This window comes from Stegostoma tigrinum, chromosome 38 (assembly GCF_030684315.1).
Source record: "Stegostoma tigrinum isolate sSteTig4 chromosome 38, sSteTig4.hap1, whole genome shotgun sequence".
Lineage (NCBI taxonomy): Eukaryota > Metazoa > Chordata > Chondrichthyes > Orectolobiformes > Stegostomatidae > Stegostoma > Stegostoma tigrinum.
Genome location: NC_081391.1, coordinates 11,895,370 through 11,917,522, shown reverse-complemented (window position 1 = coordinate 11,917,522; position 22,153 = coordinate 11,895,370). Strand labels below are relative to the sequence as shown.

General features: G+C 46.7%; 1 protein-coding gene across 4 annotated transcripts in view; it reads left to right on the top strand.

The window, feature by feature from the left end:
* Nucleotides 1–21,715, top strand: part of LOC125447181 (transcription factor MafK-like) — a 59,444-nt gene extending 37,729 nt beyond the window's left edge. For all 4 annotated transcript variants that reach the window (XM_048521376.2, XM_048521377.2, XM_048521380.2 and 1 more), the window contains 2 exons: nucleotides 11,394–11,456; nucleotides 17,653–21,715. In XM_048521376.2, the coding sequence (XP_048377333.1) occupies nucleotides 11,421–11,456; nucleotides 17,653–18,060 (444 nt within the window). In that variant the 5' untranslated portion in view covers nucleotides 11,394–11,420 and the 3' untranslated portion in view covers nucleotides 18,061–21,715. The remainder of the gene's footprint in view (nucleotides 1–11,393; nucleotides 11,457–17,652) is intronic.
* The last annotated feature ends 438 nt before the right edge of the window (nucleotides 21,716–22,153 follow it).

Sequence of the window (22,153 nt, the reverse complement as noted above, 5' to 3'; positions counted from 1 at the left end):
TCCAGACCCACTGGGGCAACTGGTCAAGGGCAATAAATGTTGGCCTGGCCAGTGACATCCGAAGAAGGAATTTAAAAATAAAAGTCCTGTGCTAATCTCCTGGAGATATGGGAATGAATCCCACCATAGCAGATGGTGAAATTTACTTTTTTTTTTAAAAGTTCCAGGTGTATTAAAATACTAAACTAATGGAGACCCTGTAAAGTGTATCAACTGTTGGAAAACAGACCTCTGGCTCACTATTAGAGAAGGAAATTTGCTGTCCTTATCTGGTGTAGCTTTTAGATGAGTCCAAGCGCACAGAAGTGTGATTCACTCTTAACTTTTAAATGCCCCTGATATAAGGCTCACAGCAGAGTCTGAGGGCAGTTAGGGATCGGAAATAAATGCTGGCCTTGCCTAAATCCCACAAAAGAAAGAAGAAAAGCAAAAGCACGGTTAGCAATCAGTACATGATATGCCTACCTTCCAAAGGCCTCGTTCTGAGGGTGAGATGCATGAAAGTCTGTGTGTAGTTCTAACCCAGCAACATTCACTTGAACTTCTGCCTTCTACTTGATGACCTCTTCTGTGTGCTACTAGGTTTTGGCTGCATAGCTTCCTCTCTTTAGTCTGGGTGAAAGGAGATCTCACACTTATTTGGTATGTCTTTCTGTCTGCCTTCCAAGTAGAAAACACGGGTTGTTTGTATACCAGAGCAGAGGTTAAACCTAAGGGCTCATAAGAGTGAGGCAGTTAAGGTATTTAAGGACATTATGTTTGGGTTGAACAGGGTGTTGGTGAGGCCTCTTCTGGAGTACTGTGTTCAGTTCTAGCCACCCTGTTGTAGGAAGGATATTATTAAGCAGAAGAGATTAAATAGGATGTTACCAAAACAAAAATCGCTTGGAAGAGTTCTGGGGAAGGGTCACTTGACCCAAAACATTTAACTCTGACTTCTCTCTATAGATGCTGCCGGACCTGCTGAGCTTTGCCATCAAATTTTGTTTTAATTTCTGATTACCATCATCCGCAGTTCTTCCAGTTTTTACCAGGATGTTGCCAGTAATGGAGGGTTTGAGTTGTAAGGAGGGGCTGGATACTGTCTCACTGGAGTGTAAGAGGTTGAGGTGTGACCTTGTGGGGGATTTCAAGACCAGGGGACATATTTTTAAAGTGAGAGGAGAAAGATAGATATTTTCTAAAATGCATGGGGGAGTTTCATTTTTACACAGTAGTTTGTGTGGAATGAACTTCCAGAGGATGTGGTGGATGTGGGTACAGTTAGTGTTTAAAATAAATTTAGATCAGTACATAAGAAATGTTTGGAGGGCTACGGGCCCCGCACAGGCAGGAAGGACTAGTTAAGTTTGGAAATATGGTCAACATGGACTGGTTGGACCAAAGGGTCTGTTTCTGTGCTGTATGAGTCAGACAGTCTAATGTCAGATGAGAGTTAAAGGGATTTAAACTCAATTAAGTTCCCAGGGGCTGATGGTCTCCATGCTGGGGCTCTGAAAGAGAGAGCATTGGAGAATCAAGTTATGATTTTCAGACATTTGCCACATTGTGCAATGGTCCCAGAAGGTTGGAAATTAGCAAATAAGACATGGTTATTCAAGAAAGAAGGGAGAGAGGAAACAGGAAACTACAGGCTAGTTAGCTTGACGCTAATCATCAGGAAAGTGCTGGCATTTTTAAGGAAGTCTTGACAATGCACTGAAAGTAAAGCATGATTAAAGCAAGCTAAAATGATTTTATGAAAAGGAAATCCTGTTTGACAAATTGGTTAGAGTTTTTTTGAGGATTTAACTAGTAGATAAAGGGGAACCAGTCCATGTAGTGTAACTGAATTTCTGAAAGGCGTTTGCTAAAATGATACCCAAGATGTTAGTACACATGATAAGATATCATGGCGCTGATATTGAAATATTGGCAAGGTTCAGGGATTAATTAATGGGCAGGAAGCAGAGATGGGGCATTTTCAAGTTGGTAGGCTGTGCCTAGCGGAGTATTCCATAGAATTGTTGCTAGGGGTTTGTTATTAAGATATATCTTAAACACATCCTCATTCTAGTCTTTAAGTTTGCAGACAATACAAGTTGGGTAAGAATTTAAACTGAAGACAACAGAGGGTGCAAAGATTGATTGTGAACGGGAATCAAGGCGGTAGAGGGAATATAATGTGAGAAAGTGAGATTATTTGCTTTAGTCCTAAGAATAGAAAGTTGGGATTTTTGTCTTTAAATGTTGATGTTCAGAGTTTTGAGTTCCTTGAACAATTACATCCAATTCAAAGTTAACATGCAGGTACAAGAAGCAATGAGAAAAGTGAATGGCCTTTTGATTGGGGTACAAGAATAAAGAAGTCTTGTTACAGGGCTTTGGTGAAACCACAGCTGGACAACTGTGTGCAGCTTGGTTGCTATATTCAAGGAAGGATATAATTGCATTAGAATGAGTCAGTGAAAATTTGCAAGCTTGGTCTCTTGAATGAAATGCTATCCAATGTGACAAAAGGTGTATTATATTATTGTCTTTTGAGTGTGGATTTCAAAACAGAGACCAATGAACACGGGTTAATTCTATAAAGGTTGATTTCTTAAATAAAAAGGTCTGCAAGTCATTCTGGAACAATAGCCTAAATCTGATGTTGCCCACAACATGTGACTGCAGATCCCTGTGGTATTAATGGAAAGATGTTTATATTTTGAAGTTTATGACTATTGGAGTAAACAAAGCAAAGTCTTTCCCTTTTCTTGTTTCCTGTTCAGAGTATCAGGGATTGGTCTTTGAACTCCATTTTAGCTTCTCTGTCTAAGCAGGAGACCAGCAAAGCCAGCCACCCACGGTAGAAGTGCCTAGTTTGTCAAGCTTACAGGCTAGGAGAGTTTGGATATAAATTGGAGTGTTGTTGGAATTGACAATGTTTAGGCCCTCTGGTTTGTGAAAAGTTCACACCAGCAGACTTGGAAAGGAATTCTCAAACTGTCTCTGGGAAAAGAAATGGGAATGACTCAGTTCAGTTTCAACGAAATCAAAAGCCAGACGTGATCTACCAGGTTGGGTTCCCTGCTGGGACTCACTTGTAATACCATTAGCTGGGATGAGAGGTGAAGTAAATTCTGTCTACATTCTCTAGAGTTTAGAGGAATGAGAGGCGTTTTCATTAAACGATTCAAGGTTCTGAAGGTTTTTGACAGGGTGGGCACTGAGACCTTGGGGGTGGGCAGGATTGCATTGAGGGATTGTAAAATAAACTAGGTCATTTGACTGGCACCTTTCCACCCACCTCCAGCCTGTCCCTTATTTACGGTAGGTGGGTGAGGTATCAGCTAGCCAGCCTGTTGTTGGGCATGCTGCATTTAGAATTCCAATCAAGCAGAAGACAGAGGCTTGAAGACATGCACCAAGAGGTTCAAGAACAGCTTCTTCCTGGCTGTCATTAGAGAGCTGAATGGAATGTCTAACTTCAAATAATGTTGAACTTGCTAATGTTGATCTTGTTTTATGCAGTTGTAACCTGTATGCCTCAGTGTAAGAACGCTATGATCTGTATGTCCTCATGTTATAATCTACCTATACTGTTCACAAAAGGAAGCTTTTCACTGTACTTAGGTATGTGTGACTACAATAAATCAAATCAATTGCCATTTAAAGACTATTTCTGCCTCCACTGTCATTATAAAGTAAGTGGGAAGAAAGGGCGGCTCCCTGTTCCCATCCTTACCCACTTGCCTATTATGGATCCACCCTCCACGTGGATCCCTGAACCTGCTCTGCCCTAAGGCAACGGACTTCATTCCATCTAGTATCCATTTGCCCTTTTATTGGGCCTCGGTTGTAGTTCCTTTTGAGTTGGAAGTCCCAATTTTCACATCATTGAAGCAGCACTCACTGTATTACCACTGCCGGCCAACCCTTTAAAAGTAGCTGTCGACTGGATCTTTCTATCAAGGGGTCAGAGGTGAACACCTTGTTATTTCACCTGGTTGTTGAATCTAAATCAGTGGGCCTTGCGGAAGTCAGGGAGGGGTGTGCTACTATTTCTGACATTAGTGAGGAGAAGGCTGTTGACTTAGGGTTGTCAGTCTTGGAGAATTTTCTTCACTCAGAGTTCTGGACATTTTTATCATTCAAGGATGAAATGGACACACTTCCAGCGTCCCAAGAAATTGAAAGAAAGGATGGGAAAGTAGAACTGACTTCCAAGATAGGCTGCGATTATATTGAATGGCAGACCAGACTCGATGGGCTAAATAGCCTATTCCTACCCCTCATGTTCTTATGACCTCCAGACATTCCAAAATGAACAGCCAATGAAAATACTGCTAGCGTTGTTAAGTGAAAACATGGCAACCAATTTGCCATAGGAAGCTCCCACTCACAACAATAGGATTATGACAAGATTTTTGATTTGAGATGTTGGCTTGGGATAACCTCTCTGCCCTTCTTTTGAATAAAGGAGTCTTTAATGCTCACTGGAGGGGGCAACATCTCAATCAACCTCTTTGGCAGTGCAGGATTCCCTCCGCTCTGCAGTGGAGTGTCAGACTCATTTTTGCTTTTTTTTTGCTCAGATCTCTGGAGGGGCAAAATCATGAATCTGGAATCTTCTCTGCTCCCAATAGATCCTGAGCGGTCAGAGGAACGGTTGGGTATTCAATTGAAAAAGAACCAACTTTCCTCTTTCCAATAGGAAACAAGATCAGGATGGGCAAACGTGAAGGCGAATCTGCTTCTCACCTTCCTCGGATAACTGTCTTCCATCTCTCTCTCTCTTTTTGTGTCTGTCACCTTCTATTCTTCAACTGCAAGTCTTTGGGGAAGTGATTGCCTTGCAGTACTGTTGCTCGATTATTAATCCAGAAACTCAACTAATTTTCTGGGGTAGCAGTTACTGCTGATGCTGCAGAATCTGAGATAACACGGTGTGAACCTGGATGAACACAGCAGGCCAAGCAGCATCAGAGGAGCAGGACAGTTTGATGTTTCAGGTCGGGACCCTTCCTCAGAAAACTGAGGAAGGGTCCCGACCTGAAACGTCAAACTTTCCTGCTCCTCTGATAATTTTCTGGGGGCCCGGATTCAAAGTGCACCATGGCAGATGGTAGAATTTGTGTTCAATAATAATGTGGAATTGCAGATCTACTGATGACCATGAAACTATTTGTTGCTTGTTGGAAAATACCCATCTGGTTCACTGTTTTTCCTTTCGGGGAAAGAAATCTACCATCCTTACCTGGTCTGGCTTGCACGTGACTCCAGACCCCAGCAATGTGGTTGAATCTTAAGTGCCCTTGGAAATGACTGAGCAAGCCACAATGTTCAAATGGATCAATGGTCGGCACAACATCGTGGGCTGAAGGGCCTGTTCTATGTTCTATGTTCATTAAATACCGGCCAGCCAATGCTGGCCATGTCCTATGAGTGAAATTTGAAAAAATTTCCCTCTTCCCAACCTCCGTTTTCTCTACATGACCTCTTCTATTTTTTTTAAATCTCAGTATGGTTTCTGTCAGCCATGGATTGAGGATTTCTGGGAATTTAGTCCTCTGTGATTGGGTCCCCAGAGGATGTTCACCAGTTGCTGATTGGAAGGTGGTCTGATGCTGTTAAGTGTCTTAAAGTGGTAATGCTCACTGCCTGCTTAATCTGTACACCCTAATCATACAAGGGGCCCCCAACTTACAAACCTCGTGCCTATGACCGAGATGTGAATATTTGCTCATACTGTTATGTTACTTATATATTTTTATACTTGACGTGTATTGTCTTCTAACCTGAGTACAAATCAACTTAAAATCTGAATCTATTCATGACCCAGAGATCTCCTGTAATGAGAATGCATGTGATCAGAAATCGCACCACACCAAGTGACAGTCCAACAGGGTCATTTGAAAACACAAGCTTTCCCAGCCTCGCTCCTCCTCCAGGTGTTAGTGCGTGAGAGAGGTGGTATAAGATGCAGAATTTATAAGTAAAAGATCAACTGATTAAAAATTTAACAGCATCTTAGGTTTGTTTAATACATTCTCATTAGTGTTGTGACCCTTTTGAAATTTACTTATAAATTCAGCATCTGATACAACCCCTCTCACTGACACCTGAGGCTCCGATTAGCTTGTGATTTCGGATAAACTTGTTGGACTATAACCTGGTGTTATGTGATTTCTGACCTTGTCCCCTCACTGGCACCTCCACATGGAGAATGCATGTGTTAGTGATATGATGTAACATTGACATCAGAAGTCACATTGCTATTGAGACTTTGAGAAGAGAGATTGGAGTAAATTGAACCAGGGAGTGGAGTCACATACAGCTCAGTATTCTGTACAGCCCGGACCAGAGAGGGAGGTGTCATGCACAGCTCAGTATTCGGTGTAATAGTGTGTACATTGATGTTGCCAAACTATTTTTCCCACTGTGACCGTGTCTGGAGTTAAAAATTTTTGCATTCCTGCTGTGAGAAATGAGAGCATTGGGTGGGAGTAGGAAAATCTTTTGGGAGCATGGGGGACCAAAGACCTGAGAGTAAGGGGGAGTGTGAGAAAACAGGCACATATCACGCCCGCCCCCACGCACCTGCGTCTACCACCGCCCCTACATTGCTGGCTGGGCCAGTGGTTAGCTGCCTTCTTGAACCACTGCAATCCGTTTGGTGTAGGTGTTCCTGAAATGCTGTTTGTGAGGGAATTTCTGGAATTTAGCAATGTGAAAGGAACCGGAAGTGTGGTTTAGAACTTAAGAATCAGACTGGAGTTGACTTTGGGGAAGGCTATGGATATATCGAAAAGCTGGATCCGAACTCAGACACAGTCCCATTCCCGCTAGTAAACCATCCCCAACCCCACCACTTACTCTTGGCAGTGGCTGGATTAGAAAATGCCCTGCCTTGTCTACATAGTGTGTGCTGCAGAACAAAGTTAACGGTCCAATCCCCACAGCGGTCGTGCTGGTTCATAGAGACCCTACCTCTACGTCTCACCACAATCTTCTGCAGTGATTGCCTTCAAGCTATCCATAATCAATGAAAGGTTGATAGATTAGGCCTGTGCGCGCACATTGAAGTTCAGAATAATGAGAGATGAAACACAGGGATTTTAAGGGGATTGACAGGGTAGATATGGAGAGGTTGTTTCCCCTTGTGGAAGAGCCTAGGTCCAGAGGGTATCATCTCAGAATAAGGGAGTAGCATATTTAAGACCGATGAGGATGAATTTCTTCTAAGGGTAGTGAATCTGTGGGAATTCTTTATCACAGAGGGCTGCCTAATTAAGTATATTCAAGGCTGAGATAGACAGACCTTTAATCAGTAAGGGAATCAAGGTCTATAGGGAAAAGCCAGGATAATGGAGTTGGGAATGATCAGATCAGACAGGATCTCATTGAATGGCAGAGCAGGCTTGATGGGCTGAATGGCCTACTTCTGCTCCTGTATCTTATTGTAGAATCCCTGCAGTGTCGAAGCAGGCCATTCAGCCCATCAAGTCAACACCAATCCTCAGAAGAGCATCCCCCACACATCCACCCAGACCGCGCCCCCCCCCCCCCCCCCCCCAATCCCTGTAACCTCTCCATTTTCCCCTAGCTACCTAGCCTGCACATCTCTGGACACTATGGGCAATTTCCCATGGCCAATCCACCCTAACCTACACATCCTTGGACTGGGAGGAAACTGGCACACCTGGAGGAAACCCACACAGCCACAGGGAAAATATGCAAACTCCATGCAGACAGTTGCCCGAGGGCAGGATCAAACACTAGTCCCTGGCACTATGAGGCAGCAGTGCCAACCACTGAACTACCATGCCACCCCTTCTGGTCCTTTGGCGGACTGTGACTCCTTACATCATTTACAAAAGGGGGAGGCAACGGCCTAGTGGAGTTATCACTGGGCTGTTAACCCAGAGACTCAGACAATTCCGCTGACCTGGGTTCAAATCCTGCCATGGCAGATGGTGTATTTGAATTCAATAAAATATCTGGAATTAAGAGTCTAATGATGACCGTGAATCCATTGTCAATTGTTGGTGAAATAACCCATCTGGTTCACTGATGTCCTTAAGGGAGGGAAACTGCCATCCTTAACTGGTCTGGCCTACATGTGACTCCAGACCCATAGCAATGTGGTCGACTCTTAACTCCCCTCTGGGCAATTAGAGATGGACCATCAATGCAGCTTAGTTAGCAACACCCTCATCCTGTGAATGAATAAAAATAAAGAAAAAAATCACCTTCATGGTGTTGCCTAGGAGAGAAGATCAATCTCTTAGAAACTGCTGAGAGCAAAACTCCAGAGACAAATGAGAGACACAAACAAACAGGGACAGTTTTCCTCTTCTTTTAAATAATACATCAATATTTATTGATCAGAATATTGAAATGGTTAATACTGGGAGGAACAGTTGCTGGAAATCTCCCAGGCACATGGGTGATTCTAATCTCTCTGTCGCCTCCTCTACTCAACGTTACCCTTCTATTCTGACCTCTTGTGCATTGAAGATTTTCACCAGCTGTGACATCGCCGTTTAACCACTTGGCATAGACATTCCTGATCTAACCTGATATCCCAACTCCTCCCTTTTGAAGTCAACCTAAAACCCACCTTCCCCCAAATATCCCTCAGCAACTCAGTATTGAATTGACCTTACCCTTCACTCCTGTAGAGAGCCTGGGGAGTGTCTCACCACAGTAAGGATGCCTTGGAAACGTCTGTCTGTTAATGGCCTGCCCTGGGAAAACTTGGTCAGAGAAATGGTGAAATCTCTCCTGTCCCTCCCCAATGTGTGCGATCACCATCTCTCTCTCTCTCTCTCTCTCTCTCTCTCTCTCTCTCTCTCTCTCTCTCTCTCTCTCTCGTTGTCCCAGTTACTGAGCCACGTCCAATCCTCGTGAGGTGGAGGGTCACCACTAGCTTGACCCCCCCCCCCCCCCACCCCAACCAACCTGCAATATTTTACCCACAATTCTACACAGACGTACTCTGAGACGCTGTATCCAAAACTGAATGATCCGTTTCGAGGAAGGCAAAATGATCAAAGACATTAATTTAAATTGTTCCCACATCCGTTGGTGCATTTATGCACAGATCTCCTCCCTCGACACCCTACCCCACCCCAGAGTGTGCCAGGTAAGTTGACCCCAGTAGGAGAAGCTGTTCTTTTTCCCTCTGCTCAATTATCGTTAAGTCAGTGAGAAAAGAAACTCAAAATTGAATGTGATGATAGTTATAATGTCAATTTGCTGTCAGCCCACTTCTGCAAGGTGATGTTTCCAAATAAGACTAACATTTTAAGCATTTAATCAGGTGATTCCTAGCAGAATATCTTTAGTGAATGAATAACGATTAACATGGAGACATAGACAGGATATCACATACCTACATGTGGGACATCCTTCTCCAAGATGGGCTCTTGGGAGGGAATCTGTAATTGGATCTGACTGCTCTGCATCAACATAGTGCAATCTCAGTCAACAGGTGGGAATCAAAGTTCCCCCATCAGATCCAGAGTGAGGCAGGGCTGCCCACTCTCCTGCCTTGTTTGTGTATTGTACAGAGCCTTTTGCTGAGTCTATCGGAAAGGAAAGGATGTGAGCCTGAGAGGGGCAACTATTCCAGGCAGCAGAGGTCTGCAGGTCAACGCCTCCCTGTGCATGGATGACATTGTCAGTGGATCTGAGCAGAAAATGGTAATGCACAGACCCGTGAGAATCTGAGACCAGTTTAAACTGGTCTCGGGAGCCAAGGTAAATGGAGGCAAGAGCGAGACCACGTGGGGTTGTTTTTTTTTGGGAACTGGGCCGACCGATCCTCTATCCCCTTCACCAGGATAGACTGCCTGAAGTATAGGATAGATGGTTCAGAGAAGCCCAGGCGTGTGCCAAAACTTGGAAGCAATGTATCACCAAGGTGAAGCAGAAATTGGCTTTTGGGAAGACTGTTCCCCCTCCATTGTTGGTTTAAAAACCTGGTCATCGGGTGTGAGGCATTCCCCCTCTCTCTGTTGTACATGGCACAGTTCTAGCCCATTCCCAGAAACTGTGCCAGTGCAGTCACCTGAGCCATTTTCCACTTCATCTGGAGGTCCAAGCTGGACTGTGTCTGTAGGGACTCCAATGTACAAAGCTCTGGTTAGGGAGGGCGGGGTGCAGAATGTACCCAATGTCACCCTCACCCTGATGGCCACTTTGTATGCAACTGCATCAAGCTGTGTGCAGGCCCTCGGTACGCAAACACCAAGTGTCACTGTGTACTGAGGTTCTACATGTCCCTGGTGTTACAAAGGATAAATTTGCAAAGAAAAGCACCTTTTGACTACAAGTTCATCAGGAAGTGGTCGGCATGCAGCATGCTCGAGACCCTGCAAGAAAAGGAGAGGGTGGATCCTGTTGGGTTGTCCCTGAGCAGACTGTCAAAGTCATTTAAGAGAATGTCTCATCACAAGAACTTACCAACAAGCACTAAGGCATTGCTTGGCATTTGGTGAGATCCTGTACGTATGCCCAATCAGCCTGTGCCACCGCACACTGCCTGTGAAGAGACTGTGTGTGTCTTTCAGCTACGTCTAGAATGTGCCTTTGCAAAGGAAGTCTGGAGAAAGTTACCATGGTGTTTTTTCGTCCCAAGCAGCTGTTTGACATGAAACTCTGCTCTACGGTCTGTTCCCAGGGACGCAGACTGAGACAAACATTGACCGCACTCAGAGGACCATCAATTCAGTGAAAGAAGCTCTTTGGTCTGCCTGAAACCTTTATTGGCATAAAGAGTTGACCCCAACTGGGTGTTTGCAGACTGGCACGTTCCAAGGTCCAGAACTATGTGAAGAGGAATGCACTAAAGTGTGGGGTAGATCAGGATAGTGTAGAATCTTGAGTTTTATTGGAGCTGTACCCATCCATGCAAGTGGAGAGTACTCTACCACCCTCGTGACTTGTGCCTTCTCAATAGAGGACAGGCTTTAAAGAGCTATTTGCTGCAAACCTGTGCTTGTTGTTACAGTACTTCTATACTTAATTTTTGTACCTGCTTTGTTCCATTTCCAATTTTCAATCTGTGAATGAGAGCAGGATGGAGTTAGTTTAGAGGCTCACTCCTTCCTCCAAGTAATATTTTTTCATCTCTTTTTAAGCTGGTAATGGCAATGGCCTGCCTTCTGGATGTTTAGGGACAGAAAATAATTGCTGACCCAGTCAGCAATGCCCACATTCTTTTTGTTTTGAAAGGCATCTCTGATCCCTGACAGTCTGCATCAAGATCTGTGGAGGGCTGCAAAAAGCAGGTGTCGCAAAAGTGGCGAGGGAAGTAGTGTCAGAAACTGGGAAGGTCTGGGAGCCACAATGGGAATGAATAACTTTGGCAATGCTGTGTAGAAGACAACAGCTAACCTTCCCCTTTTTTTGTTGATTTTTAGGGAACCTGTTCTGAACAAGTTCCTCGCATGATGAGCAGCAACAGAGCAAGTAAAGCACTGAAGGTAAGAGGCGACTTTCTCCTGGTACAGAAAGGACCAGTCCCGTCTTCCCAACTTCCCCACCCTTGATGAAGTCTTAACTTCCGTCATGCCAAATGGTTTTTGATAATAAATACTGTCTGGCATGTGACACCCAAAAGCAAATAAGAGATTAGAAGCAGAGATAATAGGAACTGCAGATGCTGGAGAATTCCAAGATAATAAAATGTGAGGCTGGATGAACACAGCAGGCCAAGCAGCATCTCGGGAGCACAAAAGCTGGCGTTTCGGGCCTAGACCCTTCATCAGAGAGGGGGATGGGGGGAGGGAACTGGAATAAATAGGGAGAGAGGGGGAGGCGGACCGAAGATGGAGAGAAAAGAAGATAGGTGGAGAGGAGAGTATAGGTGGAGAGGTAAGGAGGGGATAGGTCAGTCCAGGGAAGACTGACAGGTCAAAGAGGTGGGATGAGGTTAGTAGGTAGCTGGGGGTGCGGCTTGGGGTGGGAGGAAGGGATGGGTGAGAGGAAGAACCGGTTAGGGAGGCAGAGACAGGTTGGACTGGTTTTGGGATGCAGAGAGTGGAGGGGGAAGAGCTGGGCTGGTTGTGTGGTGCAGTGGGGGGAGGGGATGAACTGGGCTGGTTTAGGGATGCGGTGGGGAAAGGGGAGATTTTGAAACTGGTGAAGTCCACATTGATACCATTAGGCTGCAGGGTTAGGAGGTGGAGGGCGTGGGTGGTGTCACGGACGTAGGTGGGGAGTTCCTGGACCAAAGGGGAGAAAATGGAGTCCAGATAGGTGGAGACCTGCATTCCGCATGGGGATGGCCTCAAGGCCCTCCGCTTCTTCCTGTCCCGCAGGCTCAACCAGGCCCCCTCCACCGACACTCTCATCCGCCTAGCTGAACTCGTCCTCACACTCAACAACTTCTCTTTTGACTCCTCCCACTTCCTACAGACTAAAGGGGTGGCCATGGGCAACCGCATGGGCCCCAGCTATGCCTGCCTCTTTGTAGGTTACGTGGAACAGTCCCTCTTCCGCACCTACACAGGCCCCAAACCCCACCTCTTCCTCCGGTACATTGATAACTGTATCGGCGCCGCCTCTTGCTCCCCAGAGGAGCTCGAACAGTTCATCCACTTCACCAACACCTCCCACCCCAACCTTCAGTTCACCTGGGCCATCTCCAGCACATCCCTCACCTTCCTGGACCTCTCAGTCTCCATCTCAGGCAACCAGCTTGTAACTGATGTCCATTTCAAGCCCACCGACTCCCACAGCTACCTAGAATACACCTCCTCCCACCCACCCTCCTGCAAAAATTCCATCCCCTATTCCCAATTCCTCCGCCTCCGCCGCATCTGCTCCCACGATAAGACATTCCACTCCCGCACATCCCAGATGTCCAAGTTCTTCAAGGACCGCAACTTTCCCTGCACAGTGATCGAGAACGCCCTTGACCGCGTCTCCCGCATTTCCCGCGACACATCCCTCACACCCCGCCCCCGCCACAACCGCCCCAAGAGGATCCCCCTCGTTCTCACACACCACCCTACCAACCTCCGGATACAACGCATTATCCTCCGACACTTCCGCCATTTACAATCCGACCCCACCACCCAAGACATTTTTCCATCCCCACCCCTGTCTGCTTTCCGGAGAGACCACTCTCTCCGTGACTCCCTTGTTCGCTCCACACTGCCCTCCAACCCCACCACACCCGGCACCTGCCCCTGCAACCGCAGGAAATGCTACACTTGTCCCCACACCTCCTCCCTCACCCCCATCCCAGGCCCCAAGATGACATTCCACATTAAGCAGAGGTTCACCTGCACATCTGCCAATGTGGTATACTGCATCCACTGTACCCGGTATGGCTTCCTCTACATTGGGGAAACCAAGCGGAGGCTTGGGGACTGCTTTGCAGAACACCTCCGCTCAGTTCGCAACAAACAACTGCACCTCCCAGTCGCAAACCATTTCCACTCCCCCTCCCATTCTCTTGATGACATGTCCATCATGGGCCTCCTGCAGTGCCACAATGATGCCACCCGAAGGTTGCAGGAACAGCAACTCATATTCCGCCTGGGAACCCTGCAGCCATATGGTATCAATGTGGACTTCACCAGTTTCAAAATCTCCCCTTCCCCTACTGCATCCCTAAACCAGCCCAGTTCATCCCCTCCCCCCACTGCACCACACAACCAGCCCAGCTCTTCCCCCCCCCCCCCACCCACTGCATCCCAAAACCAGTCCAACCTGTCTCTGCCTCCCTAACCGGTTCTTCCTCTCACCCATCCCTTCCTCCCACCCCAAGCCGCACCCCCAGCTACCTACTAACCTCATCCCACCTCCTTGACCTGTCCGTCTTCCCTGGACTGACCTATCCCCTCCCTACCTCCCCACCTACACTCTCTCCACCTATCTTCTTTACTCTCCATCTTCGGTCCGCCTCCCCCTCTCTCCCTATTTATTCCAGTTCCCTCCCCCCATCCCCCTCTCTGATGAAGGGTCTAGGCCCGAAACGTCAGCTTTTGTGCTCCTGAGATGCTGCTTGGCCTGCTGTGTTCATCCAGCCCCTCAAGAGATTAGAAGCATTGTTGTGTATAATTGGAATTGGGTTGACCCTTTGAGAATTTTGTGCATGGACGATGAACAAACATTGATTTGCTTCTATCAGTATATTCTATGATGTGAGGGCAGACAAAGGGGTTGGGTCGATTTAGAATTTATTAGCTCGGCCCCTTAGAGTCGCAGAGCAATGGAATAGAATGGTACTTCATTGTCACTTTTTCATTTTTACAAAAAAACGAAGTGAAAAGTGCATACTCCGGCAGCTACAGGATGGTTGAATAGTCTATGGTTTTTGCGACAGAGATTGGGGAAAATACACAAAGAATTGTGCTCACTTGGTTAAAAGTGCAAGGTGGAATTTTAGCTGGGATACTTGGGTTATTAGGTTAAAAGCAAAGTGCTTGAAATTTAAAAAAAAAATAGAAAACATCAGAAAACCTCAGTCAGGCAGTACCTGTGAAGTGAGAGAAACAGAGTTGATGGTTCGAGTCAGGTATGACTCCTGTTCAGACGGTGAGGTTGTTGCTTTGAACAGATTGAGCCTTTGCCCAGTGGAGTTTAGTGGGGGCACTATCTTATTGAAATATTTAGTTACTGAGGGGCCCTGACAGACTAGACATTGAGGTGATGTTTCCCCATTTGGCAGAGCTTGAGGACACAGTTTAAGAACAAACCTAGAACATAGAACAATACAGCGCAGAACAGGCCCTTTGGCCCTCGATGTTGCGCCGACCTGTGAACTAATCTAAGCCCCTCCCCCTACACTATCCCATCATTATCCCTATGCTTATCCACGGACTGTTTAAATGCCCCTAATGTGGCTGAGTTAACTACATTGGCAGGCAGGGCGTTCCACACCCTTACCACTCTGAGTAAAGAACCTGCCTCTGACATCTGTCTTAAATCTATCACCCCTGTAGCTATTTGTAGCTATGCCTCCTTGTACAAGCTGAAGTCGTCATCCTCAAAAAAAGACTCTCACTGTCCACCCTATCTAATCCTCTGATCATCTTGTATGTCTCTATTAAATCCCCTCTTAGCCTCCATCTCTCCAATGAGAACAGACCCAAGCCTTTCTTCATAGGCCTGCGCTCCAGACCAGGCAATATCCTGGTAAATCTCCTCTGCACCTTTTTTTCCAATGCCTCCACATCCTTCCTGTATTGGGGCAACCAGAACAATCTTGTTTTTTAGGACCAAGACGAGGAGAATGCTGTTTTCCTCTTCAGGAAGCTGTGAATCTGTTGCACTCTCTTTCCCAGGAGTTTTAGGGGCCACAACCAGATTAGTTACGATCTTATTAAATGGTGGAGTGGCTCAAAGGACCAAGTGGCTGATATTGTACACGTTGACCTTTATAGATTCATCCAGTGCACAAGATCCCTCACCTTTCATGCCTGTGTTGGAGACTCTCAAATATTAAACATGCTAGGACAGGGAGCAGGCTGAATGGCCTGCTTCTGTACTGTATTTGTCACTGTGTAAGATACTGCACTCTCTGCATATTCTACTATTCCTTTGCGCAGTGCACTCCAGATCGTACGGCAAACTGAATTTAAAAAGACATCTCCTTGTCTCCGAACTTGTTCTCCTGCATTAACTGTCAGCGAGATTTTTCCCGGTGTGATCCTTGGGGCGTGTAGGGTGGGAGGTGAGATGTGCTAAGTGGGCGATGAACACATGCCAACAACAGCCCCTCACCAGGTCATCCACCAGTCCACTCGCTGAAAGTTGATTGGTGAAAATCTCTCCCTATCGTGGGCCTCGACACTGATCGCCCGCGTCGCTGGGAGCTGTCGGCCAATTGGAGCCTCTATTCTGAAGTCTGCCAATCAAGATCGGGGGATGGGGAGGGAGACACTCGATTTGTTTTCTGCTTGGTTGAAGGCACAAGCAGGGAGTGGCTTTTAGAAGCCGCACCTTTTTGCCTACCATCTGTTCCCTTGATTGTCCCCAGATCCTGTGACCTAACTCAGCCAGGTTCTACCACACTCCCTAGCTGAGGCAAATCACGTGCATTCACAAGAGAGCTAAATAAAGGAAGGGGGTGTTGGATAGGGCAAGGTAAACCCTGTTCCTGTAAGGGCACAGAAACCAGCATGGCACTGCTAGGCTGAATGGCCTGTTTAATTATTGTGAGCATTTTGATTGGATAGCATGTGCTCGTAAATGGCAATTTCAGATTAAGTCATGACTGACACAGGGAGCTCTGACCCTGAAATGACCCCATGATGATATATTGAGCTGCACATCACTGGGTATAAATACCATTGGGTGGGTGGAGTTAGAACAGTTAAACTAGACGAGCATTTTGAAAAGCACGAGGCCAAACTATACCAGAGTAAACTACTCTCTAGGGGAGAGAAATGCAGAACAGAAATTGGATAGATTAGTTATTACCTACTATAGCTGTAAGTCAGAGTCTGGTATACCTGTGATTACCATGTTCAGGATGGTATTAATGGCTAATAAACACTGTTAGCTATCCCCTCGTCAATCAGTCTCTAAAGAACCCAAATTCATATATGTCATAGAATCCCTACAATATGGAAGCAGGCCATTCGGCCCATCGAGTCCACATTGACCTTCTGAAGAGCATCCAACCAGACCCACCCCATACCCTATCCCTGCATTCTCTCACCTGAGACACTAGAAATTTAGCATGGCCAATCCACCTAAACTACACATCTTTGGACTGTGGGAGGAAACTGGAGGAAACCCACACAGACACGGGGAGAATGTGCAAACTCCACACAGACAGTCACCTGAGGCTGGAATCGAACCCGGGTCCCTGCTGCTGAGGTAGCAATGCTAACCACTGAGCCACTGTGCTGCCCACAAAGGGAAAAGGGTCTCCAAGACAACTTCACAGGGGTCAACATGCAAAGGGTCATATTATGTGCTTTCTGCCTTAAAATGTTTGGCCCCTTTTTGATTTTGGTCTGCAAAGGATTAGGGTAGATTGGCCATGCTAAATTACCCCATAGTGTCCAGGGATGTGTGGGTTAGCCATGGTTACAAACCCTATGCACGGTTACTGGGATAGGGGTGAAAGGGACTGGGTCTAGGTGGGATAGTCCTCAGAGCGTCAGTGCAGACCCGATGGGCCAAATGGCCTGTATCTACACTGTCGGGATTCAATGATTTGAACCTTAATGCGTACTGAGACTGTGCAGGTTTGATGAATTCGCCATAGTAAATGCAGGGTTACAGGGATGCTCTTTGGAGGGATGATGCAGACTCGATGGGCCAAATGGCGCCTCTCCACACTACAGCAATGGTATGGTTTGAACATATTCAGCACCTACTTGGACTGAATGAGCCCTGTGTCCCAGAATGTGCGGGTTGGGTGGATTAGCTGTGGGAAATACAGGGTTACAAGGATAGGGTGGGATGTTCTTCGGAGGGAATGGTGCAGAACCGATGGGCCAAATGGTGTCTCTCTGCCCTGTAGGGATTCTGTCACTTCATGGTTAGCACGTATTCAAACTGAATGAGTCCAATGTCCCAGTGCAATTAGCCAGGGTAAAAAGCAGGGGTGCTCTTTGAAGGGATGGTGCAGACTCGATGGGCCAAATGGCCTCTTTCTTCCCCGCCCTGTAGGGATTCTATGATTTTTACACCAGCTGTTGTTTCTGCCCGCAGATTAAGAGAGAATCGGGTGAGAACACTCCGGTGCTGATGGACCAAGAGCTGGTGTCAATGTCTGTGCGGGAGCTGAACCACCACCTGCGGGGCCTCTCCAAGGATGAGATCCTGAACCTGAAGCAGAGGCGGCGAACCCTGAAAAACCGCGGCTACGCGGCCAGCTGCCGGGTGAAGCGGGTGACGCAGAAGGAGGAGCTGGAGCGCCAGAAGGCCGAGCTTGAGCAGGAGGTGGAGAAGCTCGCTGCGGAGAACGCTGGCATGAAGACCGAGCTTGACGCCCTGCGTTCCAAATATGAGGCGCTGCAGAGTTTCGCCAGGACGGTGGCCTGTGGGCCTATCACCCCTACCAAGGTCAACACCACTAGTGTCATCACCATCGTGAAATCGTCCAACTTCTCGCGCTAGCGTTCAGGCCGCCGCCGCCATCTTCCTTTTTCAGCAGAAGGGCCGCTGTCCTTGGGATGTGGGGGGTCGGGGGGAGGGGGAAAATTTCCGTGGCTTGCAAGGTTTAAGGGCCTTCTGCTTCCAGAACGAGTCAAGGTTTACGTGGCGCAAAAACGTTTTAGTTTTCTCGTCTTTTCAGTCATATTTCTTTTTATTCTCTGCATTCCTACCCACCACCCGCCCCACAACCTTTCCAAACAGACCGTGCTGCCATTGCAGGAAGTCAGTGGCGGCCACTTTGATCTGAGGTGGAAGAGCTGCTGGGGACAGGAATTGGTTGGGGGAAAGGGGGGGGTGGTAGTGAAAGGAGATGGGAGCCCAGCGCTGAATATTAAGAGTGTGCTGACTGGAACGGGCTCCCAAGGTTGTCGAATAACTTTCAGCACAGGCTGCAAGCTTGCTAGGCCTCTGCCTACCACCTCGGCCCTGTCCCAAGGCCAAAAAACAGAAATACTCAAACGAACCTACTGAAGCTCCATTCCTTTTTCTGAGGCGTACAAGACCAGAATGTGTCGCTCACAAGTCTTAAACAGTTCCTCAGAGTTGGGGGTTGCATGTGACCAAGAACAATGCCAGAATTACACGGCCTTCAGTGAAGAAAATGGGTCCACTCCCTCAATGGCGAACGTGGTACTGGCGATCGCCATTTACCCCCTCAATCTGTGCTGCCATTCAGCCTTTGACAATGCCTTCCTCCAAAAGGCAATGGCCTAGTGGTATTATCATCAGACTGTTAATCCGGAGACCCAGTTAATGTTCGGCAGTCTGGAGTTCGAATCCCACCATGGCAGATGCTGGAGTTTGAATTCAGTAAAAATCTGGAATTAAGAGTCTCATGATGACCATGAATTCATTGCCAATTTTTTTTTTAAAAGAACCATCTGGTTCACTAAAGTCTTTTTTTTGGGAAGGAAGCTGCCATCCTTGCCTAGTCTGGCCTACATGTGACTCCAGACCCACAGCAATGTGGTTGACGCTGAGCTGCCCTCAGCAATTTGGAATGGGCAATATATGCTGGCCTACAGCATCCTGTGAATGAAAGAAATTTTACAAAACATCTTTTAAATATTTTTAAGGCAGAGTTAGATTCTTGATTACTTGGGGGTGGAAGATTATTGGGCGGTGTCTGTATGAATGTAGAATTGAGGTTAAAATCAGATCTTGTTGAATGGCAGAGCAGGCCTGAAGGGCCGAATGGCAGAGCAGGCCTGAAGGGCCGGATGGCCTACTCTTGTCCATAAATTCACAACTGAGCTCAATCCACACACAGCAGCCTTTCCATCTTCCCCACTAATGCCTTTGGTTAACAAAACTCTTGGATTTAAAATTGGCAACTGACTTAGTCTCAACAGAAGTGAGGGACCTGTTGATGTGAACCTTGCTGCTTTTTAAAAATAATACATACTGTTGGTAGCCAATCTTCAGTGTGCATGTTCGGGGATGCCCCTCAGCCTCCTGGGTTACAGTCATGACAGCACCTTTCGGAACTAGGCCTTGTTTCCATTTCAGCGCGTCTGGTTTGCGAACCATTAATCCCTGATGAACTGACTCTTTTGAGGGGCAAGCATGCCTAAAATATAACTTCATGAGCTGAAACCTCACCTGTGCTCATAACTGTGTGTGTGTGTGTGTGTGTGTGTGTATATATGTGTGTTTTATGTCATTTTTTTGAGAAGCAGGCCCAGTTTTGATTTGACGGATAGGCTGTTGCCATGGAGCTGAATGGATGAACTGAGGACAGGTAGGCCCCACTGCAGAAGCTGGATATTTGTTGTCTTAATTGTCTCCTCGCACAAATGCCTCTCCTTTGTCTTAATTAGTGGACTTAATTTTATGGCGCTTTACATAAAGCAGAGAGAGAAAAATCTCTCAACTGTGGCTACTGGTAACCAGAAGTGATGTCACCAGTCCTTCAGAAAGCAAGAACAAAGCCCTTCCATTTTGTCTTCACCTTGGATTGCTGGTAACAGAACAGAGCAGGCAAACTAAATTGACCACATCTCCTCAGCTCGTTTGTAGTTGTGCTGGATACTGAGAAGCAGTGATTGACAAGGTGCCAACATGCCAAGAAAATCAATACATGGGGAATTTCCTGGGTGTTTTTTTTTTGGTGTGAGCTACTTTCAAACAATACCAACTGCTGGCAGGGTAGTGTGAACCCTCATGTTCCTTGAGGAAAATGCAAGCCATCTTGTCAGAAGCAGAAACAAATCGCCAAAAAACTCAGTCAGTCTGGTAGCATCTATGGAGAGGAGAAAGCGGACCTAACATTTCAGGTCCAGTGATCCTTCAGAACTTCAGTTCGCTCTGCTTTCTCTCCACCGATGCTGCTAGGCCTGCTGAGTTTCTCCCAGCCACTTCTGTTTTTGTTTCTAATTACCAGCATCTGCAGTTCTTTTGGTTTTAGGAAAGTTCACTTTTTTTGTGCCTTAAAGCCTGCTATTTTGGTTGTGTTGGGTATGGGGGGGGGGGGGTGTTGTCAGTAGCTGGAGGTCAAATTTACAGTCAAGACTATTTCAAAGGGAGAGTGGGATGTTTTGTGTCCTGTTGGTGTGAAAAGAATAGTGATTGTGATTACATACATGCAAATTATGCAAAGGAAGGTGGACACTAAAATAAGCCGTTGGGTGAATGTGCTCTGCAGAGGTGTGACAAGCAAATAATGCAGGATTAACATTGTTAGTGGTTCACCGTAATCCAAGACTGTTGTTCCCTCCTGTAGTTATGCTAACTGCATTTTCTCTTCATTTATATATCCACACAACAGGACATAAGGCTCACAGGGTGATCAGGTTGTATAAGCTAGATATTCTTGGACAATGTCTAGTTCCTGGCTGAAATTGGACAGATTGGAAGAGTTCAAGCTGTCCAGGTGATGTTTCTTCCTATTGGAAGATGGGTAGGCCGCTACAGCCCGGTGACTAAGCAGACCGCCGGGCCCAAAGTTGAACCAGACAGACTGCGGTTTTCAAACAAATTGCTGTGTGCTGTATCCCGGCAAATATCATTGTCGTAGGAGGAGGGTTTCTAGTCTGTCATCAACACTGACGACTGCTTCCTCAATGGCAAAGAATTGACCCTTTAGTTTCCAGCTAGTTAACTGTTGCTTCATAGTCCCCCTTGATGAGACACTTGAACATCCATCCTTCCCAAAGACCACCACATCATTGTGCCTCCTTGACCTTGTGGCTTCTCCTGCTGCAGAGAGCAGTTTTTGGCAGTGACTCAGCTTAACCTCCTCCACCCCCCACCCCCCAATCAACCAACCAACCAACCAACAATGCCCACCAAGCCCCCACCTCCAGCCCTGACCTGACCAGCCCCAGGAATTGTCCCCTTGGGCCTGTCGATGTTGGTTAATGCTGTTTGTGCTTTATCTGCTGCATGTTCTCTCAGTGTCCACGGTGAGACCTGAAGCCATTAGCCCCCACAATCACAACAAGGTGAAGGTACTATGTCTGGGTGGACTACCACAGAACTCAAAACAGCTCTCTGCTCAAAAATATTAGAGCCCTCAGTGCTCGAGGGTGTTTCCTCCACTTGAACTGAAGATCAAATCTTTGTGAGGTATGTGTGTGTCGGTACTGGAGAGTGTGTGTGTGTGTGTGTGTGTGTGTGTGTGTGTGTGTGTGTGTGTGTGTGTGTGTGTGGATGGGGTGCGGGGGCAACTAATCTCTTTCCAACAGGAGCAGTAGCAGACCATTCGGCCCATTGAACCTGCTCTATCGCTCACTGTGATTGTGACAGACCTCTGGTCTCCCCTCCATTCTCTCCTGTTCATTCCTCTATATGCCCTGCAAGGTCAAACATCACTCCACCTTGACAGTGGCCAAGTTTTGACAAGCCCTTGGGGCAGAGAATTTGAAAGATTCCAAGCTCCTGTGAGTGAAAATAAACATTCTTCTGTTCCCAGTCCTAAGAAGCTTCTGGAACCGCAGCAGCAATTTTTTGAGTGTATATACAGACGGTGGTTCGTATGTGGAATGAACTGCCAGAGGAAGTGGTAGGTGCAGGCACTGTTACAGCGTTTAAAAACCATTCGTGCAGGTACATG